Source organism: Anser brachyrhynchus (assembly GCF_964034855.1).
Source record: "Anser brachyrhynchus genome assembly, chromosome: 4".
NCBI classification, from domain to species: domain Eukaryota; kingdom Metazoa; phylum Chordata; class Aves; order Anseriformes; family Anatidae; genus Anser; species Anser brachyrhynchus.
In genome coordinates, this window is record NC_137698.1 from 14,510,413 (window position 1) to 14,527,880 (window position 17,468).

The following is a 17,468-nucleotide window of genomic DNA, read 5'->3' on the forward strand; positions in this document are numbered from 1 at the left end:
CGCCAAGCGCTGCCCCAGCCGCCTTCCCTACGGTGCCCAGGAGGGCACGGCCAGGGGCCGTATCTTGACACTGCCTCTTCTTCCCCACGCTACAGAAGCCAGCCCGGAGCACAAAGAAGGCAGCCCAAAGCATGCTGAAGACATCCCAGAGCATGCAGAAGATCTCTCGGGGCACACAGAAGACGTCCCCGAGCTTGCAGAGGCCTGAGCACCCACAGAATAAAAATCCAGAGAGCACAGCGGCTGTGGACTGGGTCCTTCCCAGGGTGGCATTGGTGGGAGCTGGGGCCAGGCAGCGCTGCCTGCAAACCTCTCAGCACTGGTGGGATGGGGAGGGTCAGGGCCAAAGCACCAGTGCTCCGATCCCCCCATCCATGTCCAAATGTAGTCCCAAAGCTGGGAAAAAACAAGAAAACCTTGAAGAAAATTGGGAGGCCTGCAGCTTGTGTAGTCTTTTAGCTGAAGGAAAGAGACAGGTAGCCTTGAGCTAGCAGAAGCAAGGAAGATAAGGGATAAAAGGTTAAAAAGAAGAAGGAGAAAACCAGCTCCAGACTGGTTTTCCAACTATAGTTACCTTTTGCTCAATAAGGGTCATTAACATATTAAAAATCACGCCCATCAAAATGCTAATGTATGCTGATGTGGGATTTGGTGTCCTCCCCTCCACCACTGTTCCTTTGTAATGAGCACACTCAGTAGAGATAAGTTAGGTGAGCTATGACAGCCAATCAAAAGTAACCAAAGAGAGAGTTTTCACAAGTTTGCTGTGTATAAATTACGGTGATTCGAGTCAGAGGTGTGCTTGCTTTGAGAAAGATCGCCAAGCACCCGACTCTGCAGAGTTATATAATTAATTATTTAATTAAACAACCTTCATGTGGATTCTGACTCTGTGTGCTTGTTGGCGCGGGCACTAACCTACGGACTACACAAACACGGCCTGGGGCAGAAAGAAAGCAAAACGGGGGGGCTGCTGATGGCGGCTGGGATCACAGCTGGGGAAACTGGGCTGGGGCACGAAAACAGAGGTGAAATGTTGCACGTTGGGGCTCAACGCCAGTCTTTGTGCACTAGCTTTGGGGCCCTATGTGAAGATGGAGTCATCATCTGTCTTTGGGGGGCTCAAAATGAGCCTTGTTTGGCTGGTTTTCAGGCTCAGCAATGCAGGCAGTCCTGTGGTTTCCAGCCTTTATAGGAGGCTCGTTGGGCAGCTGTGGGCGGCTTGAAAAGGGAGACCACCTGCTGTGTTTTGTGGGCCCAGCCAGGCTCATCTGTCCAGCCTGGGGGCTCAGAAATGGAGAGTAAGCAGCACGTTTTGGGATCTCGGAATCGAGCCCAGTGCCAGTGTACTCAGGCTCAGAAACTGAACCCACCGGCTGCTTTGGGGCCAAGCCCTCAGCCAGGCCAGACTGTATTAGTTACTATGTATACAGTGCACAACTATAGGGCGTCTGGCATTAACATTTCAGTTAGAACAGCGATCGAGTTGCCCAGGCTTTTGGGACAAGCACCGGCTGTAATTACCTGCAGACAGGTAATTACACGCACAACACAGCCGGTCAGCGTTCACACAACATGTGAGCACAGCACGAAGATGAAGACCGACCGTCGTGACAGAGACGCATTTACAGCCCTGCCTACGCCCGGGCTGGCTCCAACGCGACTGGAGGGGGCCGGGAACCGGGAACAGGGGCCGGGAACCGGGAACAGGGGCCGGGAATTGGGGCCGGGAACCGGGAACAGGGGCCGGGAACCGGGAACAGGGGCCGGGAATTGGGGCCGGGAACCGGGAACAGGGGCCGGGAACCAGGAACAGGGGCCGGGAATTGGGGCCGGGAACCGGGAACAGGGGCCGGGCCTCGCCGCGCGGCTGCCGTTACCACAGCGCCGCCTGGCGGGCGTGAGGCAGCCCCTCAGCGCCCTTGCTGAGGAGACCGTTCCATGGCTGTTAGGTGGCCGTTACAGTCGTTATGTGGTCGTTAGGGCTGTTAGATGGCCGTTTCTGCCTCAGCTTTGCCATTCTTCACCAGAAGAAACGAGTCTGACACCCAAAGTTGAGGTTCCCCGTGGTCTGAGTGCTGCCAGCCCAGTGATAGATAGCACAGGTGGCTCAGCAGTTAGTTCCGTTGGCTTGTCAAAGCAAGCAAAATTTAATCACACAGTCACAGAATCATCTAGGTTGGAAGAGACCTCCAAGATCACCTAGTCCAACCTCTGACCTAACACGAACCAGTCCTCCACTAAACCATATCACTAAGCTCCACATCTAAACGTCTTTTAAAGACCTCCAGGGATGGTGACTCAACCACTTCCCTGGGCAGCCCATTCCAATGCCTACCAACCCTTTCAGTAAAGAAGTTTTTCCTACTATCCAACCCAAACCACCCCTGGCGCAACTTTAGCCCATTCCCCCTCGTCCTGTCACTGGGCCTTTTGGAGAACAGAGCAATCCCCACCTCGCTACAGCCTCCTTTAAGGTATCTGTAGAGAGCGATAAGGTCGCCCTTGAGCCTCCTCTTCTCCAGGCTAAACAACTCCGGCTCCCTCAGCCGCTCCTCGTAAGACTTGTTCTCCACACCCCTCACCAGCTTCATTGCCCTTCTCTGGACACGCTCGAGCACCTCGATGTCCGTCTTGTAGTGAGGGGCCCAAACCTGAACACAGCACTCCAGGTGTGGCCTCACCAAGCCGAGTACAGGGGGACAATCACTTCCCTAGTCCTGCTGGCCGCGCCGTTTCTGATACAAGCCAGGATGCTGTTGGCCTTCTTGGCCACCTGAGCACACTGCTGGCTTATATCCAACCAACTATCAACCAATACTGCCAGGTCCTTCCCTGCCAGGCAGTTCCAGGCTCTCATCTCCCAGCCTGTAGCACTGCTTGGGGTTGTTGTGCCCCAAATGCAGGACCCAGCACTTGGCCTTGTTGAACTTCATACGGTTGGCCTCAGCCCATCGGTTCAGCCTATTCAGATCCTCCTGCAGAGCCTTCCTACCCTCGAGCAGATCAACACATGCACCCAACTTGGTGTCGCCTGCAAACTTACTGAGGGTGCACTCAATCCCCTCATCCAGATCATTGATAAAGATATTGAAGGGAACTGGCCCTAGTACTCAGCCCTGGGGGACTCCACTAGTGACTGGCGTCCAACTGGATTTAACTGCATTCAGCACGACTCTTTGGGTCCAGCAATCCAGCCAGTTTTTAACCCAACAAAGCGTACGCCAGTCCAAGCCATGAGCAGCCAGTTTCTTGAGGAGAATACTGTAGGAAATGGTGTCAAAAGCCTTACTGAAGTCAAGGTAGACCACTTCCACAGCCTTTCCCTCGTCCACTAAGCGCGTCACTTCTTCATAGAAGGAGATCAGGTTCGTCAAGCAGGACCTGCCTTTCATAAACCCATGCTGACTGGGCCTGATCGCCTCGTTGCCCTGCAAGTGCCGCGTGATAACACTCAAGATAATCTGCTCCATGAGCTTCCCTGGCACCGAAGTCAGACTGACAGGCCTATAGTTTCCCAGGTCCACCCTCCGGCCCCTCTTCTAAATAGGTATCACATTTGCTAGCCGCCAGTCGACTGGGACCTCCCCTGATAGCCAGGACTGCTGATAAGTGATGGAAAGCAGCTTGGTCAGAACTTCCACCACTTAGTTCTCTCAGCACCCTCGGGTGGATCCTCTCTGGCCCCGTTGACTTCCATACATCTAAGTGCTGTAGCAGGTCGCCAACCATTTCCTCATGGATTATGAGGGCCACATTCTGCTCCCCATCCCCTTCCACCGGCTCAGGGGGCTGGGTACCCAAGAGAACAACTGGCCTTGCCGCTAAAGACTGAGGCAAAGAAGGCATTAAGCACCTCAGCCTTCTCCTCGTCTCTTGTCACTAGGTTTCCCCCCGCATCCAGTAGAGGATGGAGATTCTCCTTAGTCCTCCTTTTTGTGTTCACGTATTTATAAAAACAGTAGCCAGATTGAGATCCAGATGAGCTTTGGCCTTTCTAATTTTGCCCATGCACAGCCTCGCAACAGCCTTATCATCCTCCTGAGTGGCCCACCCTCTTTTCCAAAGGCCATAAACCCTCTTTTTCTTCCTGAGCTCTCTGTTCAGCTAGGCTGGTCTTCTTCCATGCTGGCTCGTCTTTGGGCACGTGGGGACGGTCTGCTCCTGAGCCTTTAAGATTTCCTTCTTGAAGAGTGCCCAGCCTTCCTGGACTCCTCTGCCCTTCAGGACTGCCTCCCAAGGGACTCTGCCAACCAGTGTCCTGAACAGCTCAAAGTCTGCCCTCCGACAGTCCAAGATAGCAGTTTTACTGATCCCACTCCTGACATCGCCAAGGATAGAGAACTCTACCGTTTCGTGGTCACTCTGCCCAAGACAGCTCCCAACCACCACATCTCCCACCAGTCCTTCTCTGTTTGTGAACAGAAGGTCTAGTGGTGCACCTCCCACCACCCCTGGTAATCTAGTGAAGCAAGTCCAGGAGATGCCAATTGCCTCCTTTTCTTATATATATATATATATATATATTTTTTTTTTTCCCTCAGACACATCTGCAAACCAAGCCCATGGAGTCTCCAACAGCAGAAATTGCTTTTTTGTGCTTGTACTGCAGGGGGCCATCGATGTGCCCCGTGGAGGGCAGGTCTGGGCAGTGTCCCCCTGCCCCTGCTGGGACGGTGCTTGGGACAGGGGTGGGACCAGCGCCCCTGGCTCTGGAAGGCCGAGTGCCTGGGGCAGGTCTGCAGCAGCCGTTCTGGGCAGCTCGGTCCCACGCTGGGCAGCGCAGTAGCCTGGGAGGAGGCCCTAAATGGGCTGCAAGTGTTGGGTCTGTCAGGAGAAAATGTGTGCGGCTGTGCACGCTGGGGCACGGTGCTCGAGTAGTGCGGGGATCACAGTCGGGCAGCGGCGATCGGCCCCAATCAGTCTTTCCTTCCCCAGCTTGAGTCGGTGGCTCTGGCCAATGTCCCTGGGATCCAGCCCGGGTCTGCAGCCTGGCAAGAGCTTTGGTGCAGGCAATTTTAGGCCCTTTCAAGCCCGGGACTTCTGGGGTTTTTGGCTCCCAGGGAAGGAGAGCACTGAACTCTTCTCCGGTGCTGGCTTAAGTGACAGCGAGGCATTTTGCTTCCTCTTGCTTTCCAGAAAAAACAGAGGGCTCCCTGGACTCTGAAGAGTGGCAGTGCTATCTGCTTAAGGTACAGCATCCCTGGGGGTGAGGCTGTGGGCAGTTGTGCCCCGACAGCTCCTGGGGCACGTGAACGTGAAAGGCCCGGGCAAAGGGCGAGACAACATTTGCCTCCTGTCGTGTTCCCCCCCAGTTCCTGACGGAGTCGGTGGAGGAGATGCTGGTGGACCAGCCATGGGTCGTGTGCCTGGTGTCATCCCGGGTGACAGAGGTGAGGCGTTGCGCGGGGTCTGGTGCGGCTGTGGTGTGCGTGTGAGTGCCACGAGGTGTCAGGGAGCCCTCCGAGAAGGCAGGGGGGCAGCAGGGGAGCTGTGAGGCTTCCTGGGCTGCTCGGGCATGAAGAGAACAACCCAGGTGAGCAGGAAGCCCTGGGCAGGAGCTTTGGGGTTCTCCCTGGGAGCTGGGGTTAGGGGTTCCCCATGCCACAGGCGTGCTGGGTTTCTTCCTTCCCACGTGGCTTCAGTGGCTTTAACCCACTCGTCCTCTCCCTTCTCCAGGGACCTGGGGCCCCTGGAGAGTGGAACCAGATGGGACCGGGGCTGGGCAGAGAAGCGCACGGAAGGCCGTTGCTGAAAACCACGCAAGGACCGGAGCGAACTGGAGCGATGGAGAGTGGGGATATGCTGTGGGTTTGGGCCATGGGGGTGCTGCCACCTCCGGCCCTGCCCTGTGATGTGTCCCCGTATCCATGGCAGCCCTCAGGGAGGTCACAATGGCTGGGTGCCTCATAGCTGCTGCGGTGAGCGCAGGTGGCCCATTGCTTCTCGGCGGCCACAGGAGGAGGACCTGGAGAGAGATTCTGGGGTGATCCTGCTGTGATGGGGAGGCTGAGAAGATTTTTTGGTGAGGGGCAGGGGGAGGCCGGGGGCTGCATCCCTATGAGTTCCCAGCACGACCAGAGATGGGGACCCCAGCCTGTGCTGTTGGTGCTGGGGAGGATTCCTCTCCAGGCTGGGAGGATGCCTGCCCCAACCTGGTGCGAATCCCCACAGCCAGCCAAGCTGACGCAAACTGTTTGGTTGTTTCCTTCCAGCTTCCTTTGCTTGTGTAGGGGTCAGGACTGGACCTACACGTCATGAGGACGGTGGCAGAGAGACAGGGTCTGAGACTGTTGCCATCTCTGCCACCGTCGTGAATTCCTTGTTAAAGAAGCTGCAAGACAGAGAGGTGAGCTGCGGACATCCCGCTGTGCCGTGGGGGGTTGAGGGCTCCCCTCCACCCTGGGTGCCACCGAGGGGTCTTGCCTGATGGCCCCTCTGTCCTGCTGCTGGTGCCCGGTCCCCAAAGGCTGATCCTGCGGTCACGCTGGGCTGACGCTGCTGCGCTGCCTCCTTTCCCGCAGCAGCTCAGCCTGGAGCTGCCCAAGCATCCATCCTTGTCCTGGCCCTGTACCATGGTCCCAGGCTGGTGCCTGGTGCTTGGTCGGTTCCCAGGGCTGCTGCTCCCTCGGCTCCTTTGTGTAGCTGGACACAAGCTGGGACAGGACGCGGTGGTGCTGCTTGTGGGCTCTCACTCTAGAGTGAGGGGCAGCAGCTCGCAGCTGCCCGGGAATAAGGGCAAAGCAAGTGGTGTCGTGGTCTCTCCCTAGGGTGACCGAGCAGAGACTTACCGCCACCTCCAGCATGTCTTGCAAGGAGATGATACCCGTCTGCAGAGCGGCGTTGTGAACCGAGTGCTCGCAGAGGTGTCTGGAGACATGAAGGCAGCCCAGGTGAGCTTGTTCTCTAGAAGGGCGAACGGAGCAGCCTGCCTCTCCCCAGCTGTGGGTGTGACATGGAGTGGCGCACAGATGGTTCACTGGGATTCAGGCCTGGGGACTTCCCCAGTGCCCCTGTGGCTGCTCCCTCTCCCAGGGAGCGCATCCCGCTAGGGGAAAGGCCGTATCCAGCCCTGCTCCAGACTGTGCAGAGCGTGGTGAGCTCCTCCACGCCAGGCGACGTGTGCGCCACCTCCCAGGGCCGGAGTTGGGCCGTGCAGTCCCCCAGTTCCTGCCTCGCGCGACTCCTGCTTAACGCAGAGGCTCTGGGGACGCGTCCCAGCTCGGGCACAGCTGTCCCGGGGGTGTTCTGTGGGGGAGACGCGGTCGTCTCGCCAGTGGCTCTGACAGCAAAACGATGAGCTGAAGCCCCGTGGTCCTCACTGGCCAGCAGGGCCTGACCTGGTGCCTCAGCCTTTCTCCTGGGCAGCATTTCACCTGTGGCTCTTTTTCAGGGTGCAATGAACAATGTGACAGCAGCTGCTGGTGACGTCCTGGTGGCTCTGGCTCGTTCCCACTTTGGATTTGTGATGTCCGAGCTCCAGGGCCACCTGAAGACCATGAGGGGAGGAGCATGCCAGGAGTTTGTGCTCACCACCTTGAGCAAACTGGCCAGCAGCTATGGTATGGCCCCTTTGGCCTCGTGCTCTGGGTTATGGTCCATGACGGCCAGGAGCAGGGACCCTGCCCCTCCCTGAACGCTGTTTTGGGCCGGAGGGCTGTGGGGTTGTGGCACCTCCTCGCCTGGAGCTGGGATTTCCGCCCCACCACCCCAATGCCAGTGCTGCAAGGGTGGAAGCTGCTGGGGACTGAACCCGCAGCGACCTCCCCTGTCCCTCTGACACGTCCCCCAGCCCGGCAGCCCCAGCCCTCCTGCCCGCGGTGCTGCTCTGGCTCTGGCTGACCGTGGCTCCCTCTGTCCCTCTGCCTGTCCTCTCTCTGCAGCCCTGCGGTGCATCCCCTTCGTCGAAATGACGCTCCTTGCTCTGCACGCCATGCTGAGACAAGTGGAGAGCAGCCGGATCCTGCGCACCATCTGCAGTGGTGAGTAGAGGGGAAGGGGCCGGGCAGGCCCTTGGTGCCTCGCTCGGATCGCGGCGTGGTCCTGCGCTGGGGGGCAAACTTTGGGAAGGGCAGGGCGGGGGCTGCAATGGTAAGTGCTGGAGGGGAAGAGGCCTGCGAGGAAGAGGAGGAGGAGGAGGTGCGGTGTGCAGAAGGGGAGAAGGGGCACCGTATTTTAGTTCAGATGCCGGGAGCGCAGCACTTGGCAGTCCCAAGCCGATGCCTGGTGAGCCAGGGACTGCTCCACGCAGGCGTGGGTGAGGGAGCCAGGCACGCTGCCTGTTGCAGACTTTGATGAGCTCCTTCCTTCTGGTGCAGTGCTGGAGCAGTGGTCGAGGGCGATCAACGCTTACTTCAACGCCTGGGAGCAGTGCCCCTTCCCTCGCATCGGGGAGAAGCAGCTCTGCGAGCAGGTGTACTCCCTGTTCTGCCACGCTGTGGTAAACTGGCTGGGCCGCCATAAGAAGGAGGAGGTGAGCGCTGCTGGGGCAGCAGCGGGGCTGTGCCTCGCTGGGGCTGCCCGTGCCCCCTGGGTGGGAGCAGAGGGGTGAGGGGAGGGAGCGGGCGGGCTGACGCCGTGCCCGGGGCTGGGGGCTCCCAGCTGGCAAGTGCTTGGGCCCCAGGGCCCTTTGGCAGGGGAATGCTTGCTGTCCTCTGGAGAGAGCCCTTCTGTGGGGCAGAAGGGAAAGGGAAAGCCCTCTCTGTGCAAAGGCAGGCATGTGCTGGGGGACGCCGAGTGCTAGACAGCCCTCAGAGCATCTCGTCTCTTCCCTCTGCAGGACAAGCAGGCCATCTTCGGAGCAGTGACTGCTATGATGGCTGTCGTCCTCCATGATGCGCAGCACCAGGACCGGGTGTGGAAGCAGGTCGTCTGGCTCCTGCAGCAGTACCAGGAGGTCCAAGATACTTCCCGGGTGACAGAGGTGAGGCGTTGCGCGGGGTCTGGTGCGGCTGTGGTGTGCGTGTGAGTGCCACGAGGTGTCGGGGAGCCCTCCGAGAAGGCAGGGGGGCAGCAGGGGAGCTGTGAGGCTTCCTGGGCTGCTCGGGCAGGAAGAGAACAACCCAGGTGAGCAGGAAGCCCTGGGCAGGAGCTTTGGGGTTCTCCCTGGGAGCTGGGGTTAGGGGTTCCCCATGCCACAGGCGTGCTGGGTTTCTTCCTTCCCACGTGGCTTCAGTGGCTTTAACCCACTCGTCCTCTCCCTTCTCTTGTAGAGCCTCCATTATTTCCTGAAGACCTTGGAGGAACTTCACGCTGTCGCCCCCAAGGACAAGCTCCGTGCCATCGCTGCTGCTGTGCACCACGAGGTAAAGGGAGCCCGTGCCTGTGCTGCTGGCCCAGGTCCTGCAGGCCGGATTGCCACAGAGGGGCAGGGCAGGGCAGGGCGTCCTTCCACCAGGACCTTCCTGGAGGTGCCTCGAGGCTGTGAGCACCCTGATCCTGGCTGTTTTGTGCAGGCCCGAGGGGCAGCTCAGTTCCTTCAGCACTTCCCTCTCAGCCACCTGGCAGGAGGACTCTGGAGTGCCGGGACCCAAAAGGCAGCCTCTGATCGCTGCTCTGCCTGCGATCTTTCTCTAAAATGGACCTTTCTCCCACAGCTTGGGGACGAGACCAGGCAGCACAGTGCAGGCCATAAAGAAGAACTGAGGCAGTGCATTGTGCTTCAAGGTAAGGGAGGGAATGGGACGATGCCTGTCGTGTTCTCCCAACTTCCTTGTGAACCTCAGCCATGGGGTTTTGCTGACTATTCATGCAAAATGTGGTTTCTGGCCCACAGCTCGAATCTACCCGGAGGAGACGGTCACGTTCCTGCTGTCCCAGCTGAGCAGCGAGAACCAGGGCTCCCGCGGGACAGCGCTGACTCTGCTGGGAGCTGTGGCCCGCTCTGACGGTCAGTACCACAGGCCAGGGCCGCCAGCCAGGGCTGGGGCAGTCAGGGGGCTGAAGCTATCTGCTGTCAGAGCTTTCAGGCCCTGTAACGCAGTAGTAGCGGCAGAAACAAAGTCCTTCTGGGACGCCAGTGCTTCCCCTGCAGTCAGAGCCCAGCCCTGCTGTGCTGTCCCGCTCGTCTGTGAAAAGCCTGGGAGCTTCGAGGGATCCCTTCTGCCATCTGAGCCCTGCCTGAACGCATACCTCTCTGTGTCTCTTGCAGAACCTGCAGTGAGAGAGAAGCTGCCCCTAATTGTAGAGGCCGTGCAGCCCTTGTTCACTGAGTCCGGCACCCAGGTGAGCTCATTTAGGAAGGAACAGCGAGACCAGTGGGGCAGAGAAAGCCCCCAGAGCGGGCAGGTTGTTGTGCTGTACAAAGCCTAGCCCCGACCCCTGGCAGCGAAGGCTTCTCCTGTGCACTCGTTGCCTCTCCACGGGCTGCGAGGGCTGCCCCCAGGCAAAGGTGGCTTCCCTTTGGCTGCTGGCGGGGCAGACCGTAACCACCCTGTCTCCTTGGCAGTTGAGGAGAGCGCTCCTGGGTTTCATCAAGGATCTGCTCAGCGTCAGCATCCCGAGCTGCTTGGCATGGGATGTGGTGGCGCACATCTTTGTCGAGTTCAGGCGGGCCTCGGACAGACTGGTAAGGACAGAGCGGGACACCCGCGGCTCGGTCCCGTGCCCAGGCTGTGCCGAGAGCTCCCTCAGTGGCACTCGCAGCATCGCCTGGGCCCCGCAGAACCTCGTGTGCCCGACAGCCCTGTGCAGCGCTCGCTGCTCCCAAGCTGCCCAGCACTTCCTTGGGGCTGGGACGTGGCCCCTGAGTGGGGCCTGGCTGTCCTCATCCTCCACAGAGCCTCCTGAGGTGGGAGCTGAGAGTAATGGGGGGTTTCCCAACGCTGTCTTGCAGGCGGTAGAAGACGTCCAAGAGGAAAGAGACCTTCAGGCCCAGTGCATAGGTATCCTGGAGTCTCTGGATCTCTCTGTGGAAGGGATGACCGAAGTAAGTGGTCCTGCTCCCTGCTGCTGCAGCCACTTTTCACCTTCAGGGTGTTTTTGCCAGCCCTCGCCTGCCCCCCCGGAGCTCGACCCTAATGGGCTCCAAGGGATGCGCAAGCCATCCTCTTCACCTCTGAGCCGAGATGGGAATGCTGATGTGCCAAACTTCCTCCTCCTCCTCTGCAGCTCTTGTGGCCACGGCTCCTGCAGTACGTGGTGCCGGCCCAGTACTGCGGCATGCTGGTCCCGCTGTTGCGTTGTCTCCAAGCCCTGATCGAGAGGCAGAAGCAAACGGAAGGGCAAGAGGACACCGAGAAGCCTGCTGACGTCCAGGAGCAAGGTGGGACCAGAAGGTGCCCCAGCAACCTGTGCCGGGCTCGGCCAGGGGCCTGCCTGGTGCATGCCTCCCTGCACCCTGGCAGCCCCCAGGCCAGCTCTGCAGCTGCATGGGTACTCTCAGCCCCGCGTCGGGGCGTCGAAGGTGCGAGGGGCTGGGTGCAGAGGTGCTCAGGGGCTCACCCTGCCTTTTTTCCTCCTTGCAGCCAAGAAGCCCACGCCACAGGCCCTACTGGTTCGGCTGTTGGTGAGTAGCGGGGCCCCGGGGCAAGAGCTTTTCTGGCCAGGGGCAGGGGGAGATGCTGGGGCAGGGATGCTTTTGCTGGCAGCCCCGAGGAGGAGGCAGCGCGTCCCAGCGTGCCCAAGCCCACGAGCTGGGGATCCCGCTCCCTCCCTGGGGCTGGAAGCACGTGGGGGGAGGCGCCGAGGCAGAGTCGAGCTCCCTCGTGGGAGAAGCCGCGTCCCTGGTGGAAGGAGTGACCCCGTCTCTCTCTGTCCTCGTCTAGGTGGTGGCGGCTTGTGATCAGTGCAGAGAATGCGCGGTTGCTGCCCTACAGCTGCTGCAGGCCCTGCAGAGCAGGATCCACAGCTCCCTGAGGGGACTGTGGCCCATCCGCATCCCCCGCATGCTGCAGTACCTTGAAGGTAAGGTGCCAGTGTGGAGGGCCGGGCTCAGGAGAGCTGGAGGGGGCAGGAAAACAGCCTCCCAGCATGGCGTAGGGGAACCGCTGCCGTCCCCCTTCCAGGCAGCCAGCGTGGAGGCTGGGGGCAGCGATCTGCTGGGATCAGCTCGTCCCAGGGGTGGACGGGGCCATCGATGTCCCCGTGGAGGGCAGGTCTGGGCAGTGTCCCCCTGCCCCTGCTGGGACGGTGCTTGGGACAGGGGTGGGACCAGCGCCCCTGGCTCTGGAAGGCCGAGTGCCTGGGGCAGGTCTGCAGCAGCCGTTCTGGGCAGCTCGGTCCCACGCTGGGCAGCGCAGTAGCCTGGGAGGAGGCCCTAAATGGGCTGCAAGTGTTGGGTCTGTCAGGAGAAAATGTGTGCGGCTGTGCACGCTGGGGCACGGTGCTCGAGTAGTGCGGGGATCACAGTCGGGCAGCGGCGATCGGCCCCAGTCAGTCTTTCCTTCCCCGGCTTGAGTCGGTGGCTCTGGCCAATGTCCCTGGGATCCAGCCCGGGTCTGCAGCCTGGCAAGAGCTTTGGTGCAGGCAATTTTAGGCCCTTTCAAGCCCGGGACTTCTGGGGTTTTTGGCTCCCAGGGAAGGAGAGCACTGAACTCTTTCTTCTCCGGTGCTGGCTTAAGTGACAGCGAGGCATTTTGCTTCCTCTTGCTTTCCAGAAAAAACAGAGGGCTTCCTGGACTCTGAAGAGTGGCAGTGCTATCTGCTTAAGGTACAGCATCCCTGGGGGTGAGGCTGTGGGCAGTTGTGCCCCGACAGCTCCTGGGGCACGTGAACGTGAAAGGCCCGGGCAAAGGGCGAGACAACATTTGCCTCCTGTCGTGTTCCCCCCCAGTTCCTGACGGAGTCGGTGGAGGAGATGCTGGTGGACCAGCCATGGGTCGTGTGCCTGAGCCGGGAGCTGAGCCAGCAGCTGAGCAACCCCTCCAGCAGCGCCGAGGACAAGGTTTGCGCCCTGCCTGCACCCTCCTGGCAGCACAGCCCCGGGGCACCCAGCTCCGGGGCTGGGGCTGAAGGAGCGCGTTCCCTGTGCGGGCTGTCGTCACCGCTCCCCCTGCCCTCGCCCCAAAGATGCTTCCCTCCGTGCTGCCCAGGGTCGGCTACAGCCGGGCGCCGCGGCTGCTCCCTGGGCTGTTGGGGCCTGTCGCGGCCAGGCCCTGTCCTGACAAGCTGCGCCGTTACCACGTCTCGGTCTCGGTCTCTTCTCTTTCAGAACTTCCTGTACCAGGCTCTCGGCACGGTGCTGGCCTCTTGTCGGCAGCTCACCCACGTCCAAGAGCAGCTGCTGAAATACTTAAAAGAAACAGATGCCACCAGCCCATGTGACAGACAGGTGAGGTTTCCTCTCCTGCCCCTGCTCTGCCCGGTGTCCCCTCGTCCCAGCCCTGCTCCGGACCTTTTTCATTTCCTTGTAGCTGCTGTTTCCCTCGGGCAATGTCCTGCCTTGCCGTCGTAGCTGGCCAGGACTGGCCAGCGTGTGCCACAGCTCACTCCCATTTCTCCATCACTGCAGGGAATAGCTTCAGTGGTCTCCTATGCTGCTGAGCGCCACTTCTACCTGGCCCTGGATGCAATGCGCGAGTTCACCCAGTGGCTCATCGCATTCGACAGATGTCGAAAGGTAATGGGTGCAGGGTTTTAGTGTTCGGCCTTCTCTTGCCCTGTTCTCACTTCCTGAACAGTGGCGGCCGAGTCGTGGCAGCCACATTGCATTTACGCCTCCCGTAAGAGCTACCTAAGACGCACTGCCCCCTCCAGAAAGCTGAGGGCCAGGAGCCGGAGCCCTGTGAGCTCTTGCTGGCTCTGCCCCTCACCTGGGGGCCATGGGCAAGCCTTTCATGGCCAGTACGCCCCTGCCGGGCACAGGCTGCTCACCTCAGGGCAGGAATGGGACAAACTCCTTCGGATGGTTTTCCACGGCCCTGCACAGCTGAGCCACACAGCCCCTTACAGCCCCGCTCCCCAGCCCCACAAATTCGTCGAGTCCTGGGGCACAGCAGGGCCAGCGGACTGACATCTCGGGGCATCTTACTCAACACAGGCGCAGAAGGGACACCAGAGAGCTCAGGCCGCTTGGGCTGCAGCCATGCTTACCTATGGCAAGGTTGCACTGCACGCGCCCAAGTCAGAACTGCTGGCCTGCGTGGAGGAAGACATCCTGGCCAACATCCTGGAGCTCTTCCATGCCTGCAGAAAGGTAGGAGCGTGGGGCACAGAGGGGCAGGGAGGGCTGGGGGCCCCCACGTGCCGAGGTGGACGGTCTCTTTCTGAACGTCCCCTGAGTGGTTTGTCCTGAATGTCCAGGACCAACCCCAGCCCCTAAGAACCCCTCGCCCGTGTTCCTCTCCCAGCTCTTCAAGCAGTTCAACTGGTGTTTTTCTCTCTCGGGTCTCAGGAACTGCAGCACAAGCTCGCCCTGCTGAACGGCATCAAGGAGGTCACCTGTGCCATCCAGGCTGCGGACACCAAGCACAGCTTCAGGCTCTGCAAGAAGCCGGAGGTGCTAGAGACCCTGCTGGTGAGTGCCTGGAGCCGGGGCTGCCCGCAGGGGAGGCGCGATGGTCTCCCCCAGCCACCCACCAGCTCCTGAGCTCCCGAAGCCTTGTCCCCAGCTTCTGGGCCCTGGGGAGCTGGCACTCGGTGGCTGGGGAGCACGGTGGCTCTGTGGTGGCCGTGGGGATGAAGGGGCTGGTGCGGGCGCAGGCCTGTCAGCAGAGCCGGCTCCTGGGGCGGGTGGGCAGGCTCTCCGTGCCACTGCCCGCCCTGAGTGCGTCTCTCTGGGACTTGCAGGACTTGATGGAGGAGGATGCCTGCGACACCCCTGTGTCCCAAGTGCATCTCAAGATGCTTCAGCTCCTGGAGCAGCTGAGGTGAGGTCTGTGCCCCAGGCTGTGGGGGCTCGCTGTGCGTCCCAGCCCAGCCGGCTGGTGCAGCCCCAGTGGTCTCGAGTACGGGGCAGGGAGCTGCGCGGCTCTGGGCCGGGACGGCGTGCCCCGTCCTGGGTGACTTCCGAAGGCCGGGGGGCTGTTGGGGCTGGGGGGCCGCATCCACAGAGACGGGGCTGGGCTGTCATGGTCAGCGAGCCATGAGCGCTGTGCCGGCAGAAAGGCCCTGGCTCTCCAGGGGACGGGAAGGGCAAGGAACGGGCACCTGGGGGGGTCTCCTTGCCCCTGGGGGTGAGTGCTTGGCCGCTGCCAGGGAGCTGCCAGGAACTGCCGGAGCTGGAGCTCACCAGCACGGGCTGGGGGGGCCGGGTCTGGGGCTCAAACCCAGTCGGCGTTTGGGCCACTCTGGAGATTGCTGGTAAACCCCCTCACTGTTCTCTCCTTCTTTTCTCCATCCAGCACGCTGAAGCCTTGCATGGACTGGGAGAACAGGTGCTCCCAGGTGGCTGTGTGCTGCTGGAGAGTCCTGTCGTGCCCTCCTGAGGAGACAGAGCTGCAGGTACCTGCCAGCCCTTCCCTGCACACCTCAGCGCTCCCTGTGCCCTGGCAGCTGCCGCGGTGCTCAGCCTCACTCCTCCTTTCCCGTTTTCAGTCTCTGCAGGCATCGTGTGAGGAAGCTCTGGGCCAGCTTGTGTCAGCCCTTCTCAAAGCAGAAGGGACCTCCAGCGCCTTCGCGGACGTGGTCTCTGTGAGTATCCATGAGGCAGTGGGGCAGAGTTGGGGCCTTAGGGGATGCCCAGAGGAGGATCCGTTCCCTGCCGCAGTGCCAGGGCAGGCAAAGGAACGGGCCCTGCGGGAGGCAAAGCCAAGAGCCAGGCTCCCAAGTGCCAGGCTGGCACAGGGAGATGCCGGTGGGGAAACGGCTCCTGGGTGAGGGCAGGGGTGCGTGGAGCGAGCGGGGCAGGGGGGTGGCAGTGCCGGTGCTCGGCGGGGCTGGGGCCACGCGGAGCCGCAGGGCAGGCCCTGCGGGAAGGGGCCAGAAGAGGAGGGAGGCAGAGAGGGGTGCTGGGGAGAGAAGGACACCCGTCACGAGACGCATGTGCTCCACCCCAGATCTTGCTGCGCCACCTCACGTCAACGAAAGCATGGGAGCGAGAGAGGGCCCTGCAGGTCTGCGCCCAGCTGCTGGGCACTTACGAAGAGCTCTTCAAGTGTTCGGTGAGTAGGGAGCCCCGCGTGCCCCGTCCCCTCTCCTTGCTGGCCACGGCCCCGACGCCTGGCCATGGCCTGGGGAGGCGAGCAGGCACTGGGCTGCCTGCGAGCTTCCTCCTGCCTCTCGCCCCCGCAGAGGGAACGCACCTGCTCGCAGTTCGGCTCCTTGGTCGGCGTGCTGGGGCCTCTGCTGAGCGACTCCCAGGCCACGTCCCGGCAGAGGGCAGGGGCCTGCCTCAGCTGCCTCCTCCGGATCCAAGGTGAGGAAAGCGGGTTCTTCCTGGCCCCCATCAGCCCCATCTTCTCTTCCTTCCCTGCCCAGCGAGGGCTTTTGTTTACGTCCCTTCCCAGCCAGTCAAGAAACACTGTCGCGACGAATGAGGGGAGTGGACGGGGCGCTCTGTGGCCCTGCACAATCACCGTTCCCACTAAGAAATCGGTTGGAAGCGAGCTCCTGCCCCCTCCTCAGTGAGCAGCGTCTGCGCTGAGGAATTTGCGGGGAGGTTTGCTCCCTCCCGGAGACGCTGGTGCCCGGTGCAGGACCTGGGGACGCAGCAGCTGGGAGCAGAGGCCTGCGGCTGCTGGGACCCCACAGCCCCAAAACAGCTCCAGGGGAAGGAGGGCTCTGTGCGGCCCGGGATGTGTCAGCCACGGAGCCGGGCTGGTGGCATCCTGCCACGGGAGGGTTGGGAGGGCCCTGGCCTTTGCTCCCCAGCCTCCTCTATCCACGTCTGGTGCCAGAGATTCAGTTCCCCTAACCAGGACTCCCTTCTCTCACAGCATGTGGCATGACGAAGACCAGGAGAGCGGTGCTCCAAGTGCCTGACTGCAAGGAGCTGTGTGAGAGGCTGAAGAGCACGGAGGACGGGTCTCTGTGTGAGGACCCTGCCAAAATAGCGAAGGTAACTGGCTCCAGAGAGTGAGGTGGGGGCCCCAGTGCATTTGTCAGGAGGTGCATTTCGCACGCAGGGAAACAAGACGAGAGGAGATGGTTCTAAACCCCTCCGCTGCAGGAAGTACAAAAAAGCAGCGTATGCACAGAGGAGTGTGCCCTGAGTGCCCTCTCAGTGACCAGCGAGCTGCTGAGCTCAGAGGCCCCTGGAGTTTCCTTTCTGTTCTAAAGAGCCGGAGCAGAGCTGTGACAGTGTCTCTCCTGTCTCTCCAGGGGGTTTGCCAGTACTTCCCCCAGGGACAGGCCAGGAGCTTCATGGACGCCATCATGAAGACCTTCGAATGCGCTAACGAGGAGCGTGCACAGGCAGCTGGCGACTGGATGATCGGATTCCTGGAAGCGTGCGGAAAGGAAATACGTCCAGAGGTAAGGGAGACCCTTGTTCCCCTCGGCCTTGACTTCTCTCTGTTGGCTGTTGTGCTGCACCTCGTGTGGGCTGAAGAAATGCAGCCCGAGCGTGAAGCTGAGGGGACCGCTGCTGC

At 60.9% G+C, this 17,468-nt stretch overlaps 1 protein-coding gene across 1 annotated transcript; it reads left to right on the plus strand.

Annotated features, from left to right (window-relative positions):
• Window positions 1–6,803: 6,803 nt before the first annotated feature.
• Window positions 6,804–13,475, plus strand: LOC308194430 (maestro heat-like repeat-containing protein family member 2B). The gene is made up of 16 exons (XM_080590381.1): window positions 6,804–6,893; window positions 7,394–7,562; window positions 7,884–7,982; window positions 8,319–8,473; window positions 8,780–8,923; window positions 9,213–9,305; window positions 9,597–9,666; window positions 9,776–9,889; window positions 10,151–10,224; window positions 10,448–10,927; window positions 11,110–11,263; window positions 11,466–11,506; window positions 11,766–11,904; window positions 12,597–12,649; window positions 12,773–12,883; window positions 13,151–13,475. The coding sequence occupies exons 1-16, from the start codon at window positions 6,879–6,881 to the stop codon at window positions 13,391–13,393; spliced, it is 2,154 nt and encodes a 717-aa protein (XP_080446507.1). The 5' UTR covers window positions 6,804–6,878; the 3' UTR covers window positions 13,394–13,475.
• Window positions 13,476–17,468: the final 3,993 nt, after the last annotated feature.